The sequence below is a fragment of the Limulus polyphemus genome, unplaced genomic scaffold, assembly GCF_000517525.1.
Source record: "Limulus polyphemus unplaced genomic scaffold, Limulus_polyphemus-2.1.2 Scaffold1887, whole genome shotgun sequence".
NCBI lineage: Eukaryota > Metazoa > Arthropoda > Merostomata > Xiphosura > Limulidae > Limulus > Limulus polyphemus.
The window spans coordinates 202,594-213,704 of NW_013667497.1; the positions used below are offsets into that span (position 1 = coordinate 202,594).

General features: G+C 36.6%; 1 protein-coding gene across 1 annotated transcript in view; it reads left to right on the forward strand.

The window, feature by feature from the left end:
• Nucleotides 1–9,138, forward strand: part of LOC111087217 (H2.0-like homeobox protein) — a 35,933-nt gene extending 26,795 nt beyond the window's left edge. Inside the window, exons 3-4 of the mRNA XM_022393121.1 lie at nucleotides 5,635–5,858; nucleotides 8,214–9,138. Coding sequence (XP_022248829.1) covers nucleotides 5,635–5,858; nucleotides 8,214–8,495 — 506 coding nt within the window. The 3' untranslated portion in view covers nucleotides 8,496–9,138. The remainder of the gene's footprint in view (nucleotides 1–5,634; nucleotides 5,859–8,213) is intronic.
• The last annotated feature ends 1,973 nt before the right edge of the window (nucleotides 9,139–11,111 follow it).

Consider the following 11,111-nt stretch of genomic DNA (forward strand, 5'->3'; position numbering starts at 1 on the left):
GTTTAGGGAGTGTCATTTTAGTTCGTTTTATCTTACAGTACGATTTTTAAAGTAAAATATTCTACAGCCGATTGTGACATTTTGTAACAAAATGAATTACGTGGAGTAACTTTAACTATAGTTGAATGTAATACCTTATTCATATGAAGTGTGTTTGGTCACTTCCTAGAAATGATCACTACTATTTCGGTTTGAGTAAAGACAACATGTATTTTGTGCTCTGTATTATATGTCCTGTCTTAAAAAGAGAAAAGAAAAATAACGTTCTCAGCGTCATGCTAACTTTTTATTTAATATTTTAGTGCTATCAGTATGTATCTTTTTGTCTTTTAAGTTAGTAAACTTTTAAGGGGTTTGTCGTATTCTAATTGTTTTTATCAATAAATATCTAAATTAAAAACCTTCTTAAAAAGGAACCCCGTCAAATGTTAGTTAAGAAGCACGTTCATCTGGTCTTCAAGCTGGTAAAACCTGAACATTAATGAAGCTGTGCACGCGCCGAGCACCCGAGAAGCACGGGGTTCACATTTAGACCTAAATAACGTATCTAGGCCTCCATGTGTGGACGTTTGGCACCCATAGCGATTTAATCAGTTGATATTGTATAGCTTACGCTCTCGGACAAAAGAGAGCCGTTATTTTGTACTCATTTTTCGACCCCTTTGTCGGTAAGGTACTAATGAATGAACTCTTTCAGGACCGTACGATCATAGTATGACTTGGTTTACACTGAGACCAAATGATCTTGTTTATAGCCGTAACTAAGCTCAGCGCGCGTGGAGCACGGGTGGTCTGAGCTGTCCGCGCTGCCGGCTAGCCGAAATGGATAGATATCCACCGACAGTAAAGAAGTTATATATATAAAGACAGAAAAGCAGCTGTTATAACTATTGGTTCCATTGTTTAGAGCGGCTTTGTGCTTGTTTGTGTGTGTAAAAATCGAATCGGCGCATAGCTACAACATCTAAACGTCTTCAAAGTATTTGTGATGTAACAGAGGTCTTTGTGAATTTAAACGCCCAAGGTACATAAAACACATTTCGGCTTTCAGTTGATTTGGTGTTGAAATACTATCACTCTGAAACTTAAAAGCTCATTTCATGAAGAATGCTTGTGAGCTACTTTTTTTATCGTTTAATAAAACCGAATACTATTTCATTCTTAACCGCCAGTAGCCCATCATTCAATATTGAGGCGTTACAGGACGTGAATGATGATAGTAAAGTATACCGAGTTTAAGAATCCTTCACAGATATGTAACTCAATACAAAGCACTACGCTTTGTGTGAGATGAAAGAAATTGGACTGTCTATGCTGTTCTCACCACGAGTATCGAAACCTGGTTTTTAGCGATGAGAGCCTCCAGACTTACCGCTGAGACATTGGGAGCAAAATGAATGTTGTAATTTAATGCTGCAAGTTCATATACACAAGGAAATTTAAAGGTTTGCCATTTGATTAATCTCAAAAACGAGAATTGTTTGTTTGTAATTAAGCACAAAGCTAAACAATGGGCTAGTTGTGCTTTGACCACCACGAGTATCGAAACCCGGTTTCTAGCAGTGTAGCTTCTTAGACATGCCGGGGACAATGAAAACACAGAAAAATACAAACAAAACTTGAAAGGAATAACAGAGCTATCTGAATTCAAACATGCTACGATTGTCAATCAAAGTAAAAGTACTTTCCGAAGTTCAATACTTCTGTTTTTACTTAATATTTTCCAGCATGTCAAATTTTCAAGGTTTTCTCGCATTAGTAAGCTTCTGACGCTTGTTTTTTTTAAGTTTCATAATCTACCCAAAAGAGTGAGCACTATCTTCTATGCCACAAAATCCAAAGCTGTTTATGCAGATTATTGTGACTCTAACACAATCCTTGCATGAGTGGCAGATGACTTCGTTATCTTGTTTGTTTTTTGTTTTCGGGAATGGCTTCTCTTCCTCACAGTCATCAGGAGGCCCGGCATGGCCAGGTGGTTAAGGCACTCGACTCGCAATCTGAGGGTCGCGGGTTCGAATCCCCGTCTCACACCAAACATGCTCGCCCTTTCAGCCGTGGGGGCGTTATAAAGTGACGGTCAATCCCACTATTCGTTGGTAAAAGAGTAGCCCAAGAGTTGGCGGTGGGTGGTGATGACTAGCTGCCCTCCCTCTAGTCTTACACTGCTAAATTAGGAACGGCTAGCGCAGATAGCCCTCGTGTAGCTTTGCGCGAAATTCAAAAACAAACAAACATTCATCAGGAGTTAAAACCAAGTTATGTTGTTCCGTGAGATTTCTCCTGAACTTTGACCATGAAAAAAACCACATCTCCCATTTGCTTTTGAAAGTTAAGTAAAATCTTGTTTGGCTGATTCAACTTTTAAGAATTGGCGAACCATGTTTAGCGAGAAGATTGGTTGGCGGTGAGTTTTCTGCATCCACAAGCTTTGCGGTTTAAGAAAATATTTTTGAATTTAGTAGAGATATATCAGCAAATAATTATCCGTGCTCTGAATAGTGGTTGATAAAATTTCCATGGGTCGTATCCATAACCAAACTGAACATCTCAACTCTGTATCTGTTAACTGCCGTTTCTTCGACCTCGCTAGCAACCCAGCAACAATCTCTCAGGCATTTTCCTCATATGGCGGACTCGAACTTTTTGGCTTGCAAAACAAGTCACTGACAACTTCGGCAAGGTTTCAACAAAAATCATGACTCAAATATTTAATTTGTGCCCTAACCATCTTCAGCGTTTTATAAGCAGCAACACAATCCAGAACAGCAGTTTGAAGTTATTTAGACAAAGGAGCAGTTATGATAAACAGTCATAACTAGATAAGGTGCAGCAAAACGTGGTAGATGTACTCGTTGATATTTTGAAATAGATTGCAACGTCACAATTAGGTCAACATACAGAAGACTTGAAATATCTCCAGGTTTAACACCAAAGAACTTGCGTCATCTGATAGTCCTTACTTGCGACCGTTGTCAAGCCGTTTCGTTGCTCACTTAGAGCCCAGTTATTAAATTCAGATTAGCATTATTGTATATTTCTCCTAACGAGTTTGCCCAACCATCTAGATTATCAAATAAATTGACCGATTCTATATTAATGGACCTCGTGTCCCTTAACATCATACTTAAATGATCGTGAATATGTCCTTGAGAGGCTGTTTCAAGCCATGTAGTAAATTCGATGTATATTCCCTTATTTGCTACAAATGTCAGTGCTAATATATAGTTTTTCACATGAATATTGTGATTCTCAAATGTCACTGCAACAAGTAAAACAACTGTTTGACTTTACCTGGCTTTGAATCACCAAAAGCCAGAAGTATTTCCTGCACTACTCCATCGCTTACATATTGGATTATAATAACCGGACACTGCAACACTGCTCCATTTTTATAAAGTCCTACATGAAGTCTATTTTCATAGAATAGATTTCGACTTGGAAGATTGATCCTTTATGACTTCGAAGATATAATTCACGAAAGTTTTGAAAAGAAAAGTGAACAAGGATTTTCTTCCATTTGAAACAGCCATGCCCTCTTTGTTTGATATTCTGTATTACTTTATGTCCTAATTTCCTGTTTGACCAAGTTTCTTGATCTTCTAAATCTCCCATTATACCAGTCAATTTAAATTTCTTAAATTTGTGATGCTTTTCTTTAATTTATATTGGGTTTGGTTTGTTTTGAATTTCGCGCAAACCTACTCGAGGGTTATCTGCGCTAGCAGTGATAGATTAGAGGGAAAGCAGCTAGTGAACACCACCCACCGCCAACTCTTGGTATACTTTTTTTTACCAACGAATAGTTGGATTGTTCGTCACATTATAACGCCCCAACGAAAGGGCGAGCATGTTTGGTGACGTGGCTTCGAACCCGTGACCCGCAGATTGGGAGTCGAACGCGCTAACTACCAAGTCATGTCCAGGTAGTCTTTTGCAGTTTTGTAATTTTGGTAGTATGGGTAGCTAAATATTTCCATGGCTGATACTCGGATTATCTAACGTACATGCTCCTTCATCTAAGCCTGTTCCTCGATAACTTATTTTTTTGCTTTGCGATGGTTTTGACAATTTCAAATACGCGTTTGATGATCTCCTGTTATTGTTTTGCTACTTCCTGTCTTAATTTTCTCCCTATAAATCCGGAAACGGAACTGAATCGACATGTTAAACTTATATTAAAGTTTTTCTTCATCACCCATTAAAGCCGTCTCCAACCAATCATTATCAAGCCTTTTTATCCTAGCTCTCTCTGCGTCACAAGAGTTTTCTCATGTTCATGAATCCTAACGTAAACGTGTTTCTAGTCGTTCATTCCATATCTTACAGAACAGAACTTTTTTTCTCATCGGAGTAGCAAAACCAATTTTCCTTAGTGCTGTCTGCTTTCTTGTAGACCTTATCAGGTTTGAAAGGGCACATTGTGAGTGGGCTGTACAGAATGAAACGCACATATACTTTGAAATTCTATTAGACTTTTTGGCTGTGCAAACATGTCTCTGGCATTACAGTCGACAACCCCAAAAAGTCTTTTGTTGCTTTGGCTAAAATTGCTTTCACACTTGCATCGCCGAAACACTTTCGTATATCACAAACAATAGCAATTACAGTTTCAGAATCACTTCCCGAAGTTTTGTTTCGTCCGACATCACGCTAATGCCATTGACTATATTTTCTATATTGTCGCTGTGAAAAACTACTATTAACAGTGTTGGACCCAGAGACAAAACTGAGGGTTTCGTGGCATTCATTTGATTAAGATGGCAAAAGTGGAGTATACAAAATCCGCGCTACTCCCTCAGGTTGAAATAACTCTGTTTCGTTTTAATCTTATATTTGACGGGTGTGTGGTGCAAATGGTTAAAGTTACTAAAATTAAAGGATGGTAGCTCAGAAGACGTTGCAGGAGAATTTTCAGTTGCTAAACGTCTAGAGAAAAACGTAAGAGTCCAAATTTCTGCAACGCTAAGTCCAGTAAGTTTATTTACTTACTACCCCTGTTGTATGGAGCTAATAACCATATACTTTTGAAGGCGTAGTTTATATCAGGCATAACATAGCTATATTCTCGATTTTCTGCATTGAAAATCAACTTTCATAACTAATAAAAATCTTCATAATTTTAAAAATTTATATTGTATATGCATTCGAGACAAGATCGGCCCTTGAGGTGGACGACATGTGCCCACCCTAAGGGACACCACAATCGGCATTGCAATTAGCAGTTCTTGTCAGTTTAACAGGGGAAAGGGCGCCGAATACAAATTTCGCACAGGCCACAATTTTGCCTAGGGATGGCTCTGATTCGAGGTTTTATAATTTGTGTATAATATTCTTCTCCTACTCCCCAATTCATTTTCTTCAGGAAAACAAAAACAGAAACTGACATTTATAATAAAATTTAGCTGTAAGCCCGATCCTTATAATTACAATGCAGAGTTATAACAGCTCAATTCAATTCCTCACGTAATGGATGCTGAGAAAACTGTCTAAGAGTGGATTAATTTTTGAGTAAATAGTGTTATATATATTCCTGAAATTTTTAATACAGTAACCCATCATTTGATATATCATTATTATGTAAGCATCTTTCATTTTAAGTCACCGTTTTATTGACATTAATTTTTGTTACAGTGTATTCTCAAGGCAGAGCGCTGACCTCACATATAGATTCATCCACGCACTCATCTGTTTTAAACAGTCAAATATCCTCAGGAAAGAGAAAACGCTCATGGTCGAGAGCTGTGTTTTCAAATCTCCAACGAAAAGGTTTGGAAAAGCGTTTCATCATTCAAAAATACATCACCAAGCCTGATCGAAGACAGCTCGCCGCCACATTAGGCCTAACAGATGCTCAGGTGAGTGAATGAAAGAAAGTTTCATCAATAAATTTCAGGAAGACATTTGCTTTCTACAAACAACAATGAACTATTCTAAACTCTTTGCTTATGTTTGTTTTAGTGCAAAGCTGTTCACCTCGGGGATCAAGCCCTGAATTCTAGAGTAATAAGACTTGAAGCTTATCGCTACCAGAGGACCCTTGAGCCAATGATACGTTTTTCAAACGTTATGATATCATCCCACCTATCAAACCGTTCGTTAAAAACCGGGTTTCAATACCTGTGGTGAGCATGGCACAAATACCAGATCGTGTAGCTGTGTGCTTAACAACAAACAGACTCATATCGTTTGGTGATGAATGCCTATTAAGCACAAAGAAAATAACTATGATAATTTTGTGCACTAGAATAACATAATTTCTGCCTGTTTGTTAAAGGATTTAGTAACAAACCTGAACTATACATTCTCAGTGCTAAAGATGCACCGGTAAAGTCTAGATTCAGTCAAACTTGCCGTAACTGGTAAGACTGCGTGCTAGCGCTTCAAAACCCAGATGATTTTCTTTGATAGATTGTTTAGGCAGAGTATTCGTGATGAAACTTAGTTGATTTTCTTAGTTTTTTTGTTTGTTTTTTTTTAATTTCGCGCAAAGCTACACGAGGGCTATCTGCGCTAGCCGTCCCTAATTTAGCAGTGTAAGACTAGAGGGAAGGCAGCTAGTCATCACCACCCACCGCCAACTCTTGGGCTACTCTTTTACTAACGAATAGTGGGATTGACCGTCACATTATAACGCCCCCACGGCTGAAAGGGCGAGCATGTTTGGTGGGAGGGGGATGCGAACCCGCGACCCGCAGATTGCAAGTCGGGCGTCTTAACCACCTGGCCATGCCGGGCCTATTTTCTTAGTTAAATTGTTTATTTTTGTTTTCTTAATTTATTGAGTTTATTTTTACACTCTTCCTAGCCCTTTGAACCTTTTTTTTTTCTCTTCTGTTATCTGCTCAATCAGTAGGCGCATAAAACATTGTCATGTTATCAGCCTCACTTAGGGGGACTTTGATATAATATGCATTCTGCAAAATAATTCGCAACTTCAAATAAATTTGTATTTAGAAATTTTAACTTGAAACTTGAAAAACAAACAAACTAAAGCTATCAAATAGACCACCCCAAAGCCCTGATCATTGAAAATTGATCAACTTAAGGTTAAGGTTCAAAAAACAGACCGACTGAATTAGCAATGGCATGACGGACGCGGAACAACCCCCCGTTCCGAGCTCCCATCGGGATATGCATTGCGGGTTTCTGCTGACGATGATGAAACGAAGATAGTGTCACCACTTTCACGCTACAGTAGATACAAAGTCCTGCGTGTGATGAAGAGTGATAAGTTTGGTCCATTTGTTAGCATTTTCAACATCGATGGTACTCGCAAAGCTTTCTCGATACACGTAGCGAGCAAATACTTAACCTCAACTTGCCCCTCCTTTCGTACGAGTCACGAGCTCACGTGAGGAACGCACGTTTCGAAAGCTTTCGCGCATTTAAGTGCACCATGGTGTGACTGTCAACGTTTTAGACACTAATGCTGGAATCGCATTTGTGTTCAGCGGCGATTTTAAACATTTAAGTTTACAATGAATCTGTTCTATCAGGGTTGTCTCTTACATTCTAAGAACACTTAAATTATTTAAATAAAGCTACTACTAAGATTTATTTAAAGGAAAGTTTCAACTGTATATGATAAAACATATCTGATCTTGAAATTAAACGAAGTAAATGAATTTCTGTGCACGTAATACCATTTTGTAAAAACATTAACATTACATATCAATATAATCTGAAAATCATTCTTACTTCTTTTTTTATCAAAATTGAACCAATATAAAATATTTTTTGTTTATTATGCAATGTAGTTACTTTGTGTTTTCTTTGCGAAATGTTGGCTAAGTTAAGAGTCCACACATAATTATCGTGGCTTTAAGTTCCCTTTTATTAAAAAGTTAGGGCGCTGGTAGGTCATGTTTGAGCAAAACCATGTCTATACTTGGTTCATAATAAAAGTATTTCTAAATTACCCCCCATCTGATATAATCATCAAAACTAAAGATGAATACATGTAGAAGCTCTAAACTACAGTAAATCAATGAATGTGTTTTTTTGTTGTTGTTGATTTGTTACAAGTTAGTGTATTGAAATCCTTTTCACTTGTGTTTCTGCTAATAAAAATTCTCCTCCTTCTAAAATTGTATTTGTGGTCAAAGAAAATCCTTTGTTCTTATTCATTAAACTCGTGCTTCCATTTCATCATTGAATAATGTAGATGTTCATACACAATGGTTTAGTTATAACTTAATTATATCATACAGGTCAAGGTTTGGTTCCAAAATCGGCGAATGAAATGGAGACATTCTAAAGAAGGTCGGGAAGAACTTGCTAGATTAAACCAAAACGGAGGCATTAATGGCACTAGTAGCGCCAAATCCATGGAGCGGCCAGAGAAAGAAGTAGTGTCAAAAACGATGGTCGACTCTGAGAGCAGTTCTGAAGAAGAAGATGCGGAATCCTGTAATACGGAAAACCTGTCAAGGGATAACAAAACAAAATCTGAAAATGTGACTGGGTGGGTTTCAAGTGCAGGATCAAGTTAAATGTTTAAGCAAATCAATTAATTACTTAGATACTTCTAGGAAAGAATCTCAGCAATTACGCAATTGAAACTGAGTTAGCGATATTTAATGTTTCTTCCTAAGGGCGTCTAACAACTGGGAGGACAAAAGCAGTGCTTGTCCAACCTGATCTCTATCAACCAAATGTAAATAAGGTTACACGTTTCGTAAAGTTTTACTAACACTGCCTCCAGCCCGAACAAATGATCTATAATGAAAGAAATATCTGTACTATGCATGCGTTACAAGCACCACCTACCAATAATCATATACCCTTAGCAACCGGATTGTAAGCAGAATCCGCACGTCTTAGACTATAGCCATTTATATTAATGTGATACTATGCATGCGTTACAAGCACCACCTACCAATAATCATATACCCTTAGCAACCGGATTGTAAGCAGAATCCGCACGTCTTAGACTATAGCCATTTATATTAATGTGATTTTTCCTATTATTTGCTTGGATTTTTTTTGTGTTTAATAAAGAAGCTATCATACGTGTTGACTGATAATACGTGTTCTGCTTAATGTAAACTTTAACATTCTACAAAGTATTCACTGAATCGATAGTAACTGTTAAGTTTCAGAGTTCGGAAAATAAAACTACTTCTCCAAAAATGTAATGGTCTAGATTTATATACAAAATATGTTTAATAAAATATTTTAAAACAAAGAAAGTTCTAGTTGTTTGATTGACCCAGAAAATATATATACCATCGATTTATGGCGAAAAAAAATTCAAGTATCAAATTTCGTTACCTCATCTACTGGCTTTGTGAACATAATACAGACAAACACGCTGTTTAATGTTTTACCCCCTACCCCACGCCCCCAATAAGGTAACGTCTCTAAATAACCTTTCAGTCACTTGCTACCTGGTTTGTTTGTTTTTTTGCAATTAATGGGAAAAAATAGCTAATTAATACAATGTACTGAACAATGGATGAATCCTAAGGCCAAAAGAATACTTAGATTAACAAGTTAAAAATCAGAACACGTTACCAATGTGACAATTAAAGTATGGCTTTTGTAGTTTTTTACTGTTTTATAAGTTCATCAATATATAATATATTTAATTTTACTTACAGATTTAAAAAAAATCTGTAGGTATTTCAAGAAGTTTTGGTAAAAAAGGGGAGGAGCAGGGAGGGAAAAACAAAAGTATGTGTATACACGAGACCCTCTTGAAAATTACGACATGAAGGACAATGGTAGAATAGTTGAGGATTATTTTCAATCACGAAATAATCTATGTTAAGTGATGCGAAGCGGTGGTGGACTTAGACCTCTCCACATTGAGATGTATTCATAAATCAAACGTTTCTTAAACCCTTGTAATCAACACCACTCGATAATGGTCAGATCTTGTGCAAGAGGATGGACAAATCAAATAATACTTCTTTGTGACAGCTCTTCAAAATCAATCTTTTACAAGTCGTGAGTATGTATTTCTTCTAAAGAAATACTGTATCACACTGGCAAAAATAAACTTTACAAATATTTTTAAGTATATTTCTGTCTTTACTGTTTTAACATTAATTTTTATCAAACTTGCTTGAACTTAAACTTCTACATAAAAAAGCAAACCATTGGATTTACTCAAGCAACTTTGCTTTAATGTTTTGTAAAATGAACAGTAAATAACAAAAGTGTGCGTCTACATATAAACCAAAAGACGATAAATACAGTGTCACGTTTAACAATAAATAACAAAAGTGTGCGTCTACATTTAAACCAAAAAACGATAGTGTCACGTTTAACAAGAAATAAAAAAAGTGTGCGTCTACATATAAACCAAAAAACGATTGTGTCACGTTTAACAAGAAATAACAAAAGTGTACGTCTACATATAAACCAAAAAACGATTGTGTCACGTTTAACAAGAAATAACAAGTGTGCGTTTACATTTAAACCAAAAAACGATAGTGTCACGTTTAACAAGAAATAACAAGTGTGCGTTTACATTTAAACCAAAGAACGATAAATACTGTGTCACGTTTAACAATAAATTTAGTCGTTGTTTTCTGTTTAATGCCACTTTCATTTATAACATATTCATTTATATGTTTCAAATTATAACATATTTAATTTATATTTATTGTTTGTTACGAATATCGCGTAAAGCTACACGTGGGCTATCTGCGCTAGCTGTCCCTAATTTAGCAGTGTAAGACTAGAGAGAAGGCAGCTAGTCATCACCACCCACCGCCAATTCTTGGGATACTCTTTTATCTACGAATAGTAAAATTGACCGTCACATTATAACACCCCCACGGCTGAAAGGGCGAGTATGTTTGGTGTGACAGGGATTCGAACCCGCGACCTAACCACCTGGCCATGGCGGGCTTATTTATATTCATATATAATTTTATTTGTAACTTTTATTTATAAATCTATTTAATGGTTTGCTTTGAAAAGCTATACTTAAAGTACGTTCTTATTTTGATTTTATTGCAGTTGCTAATTCTCTCACGAAACGTGTTGATAATATGACTCGTCATTCTATAACGTATGTAAATGTTGTTACATCAGTAAAACTATGGTGTTTAAAAAAGCAACTAAAACTGAGAATGGGCACAATTCAAATCCGCGCT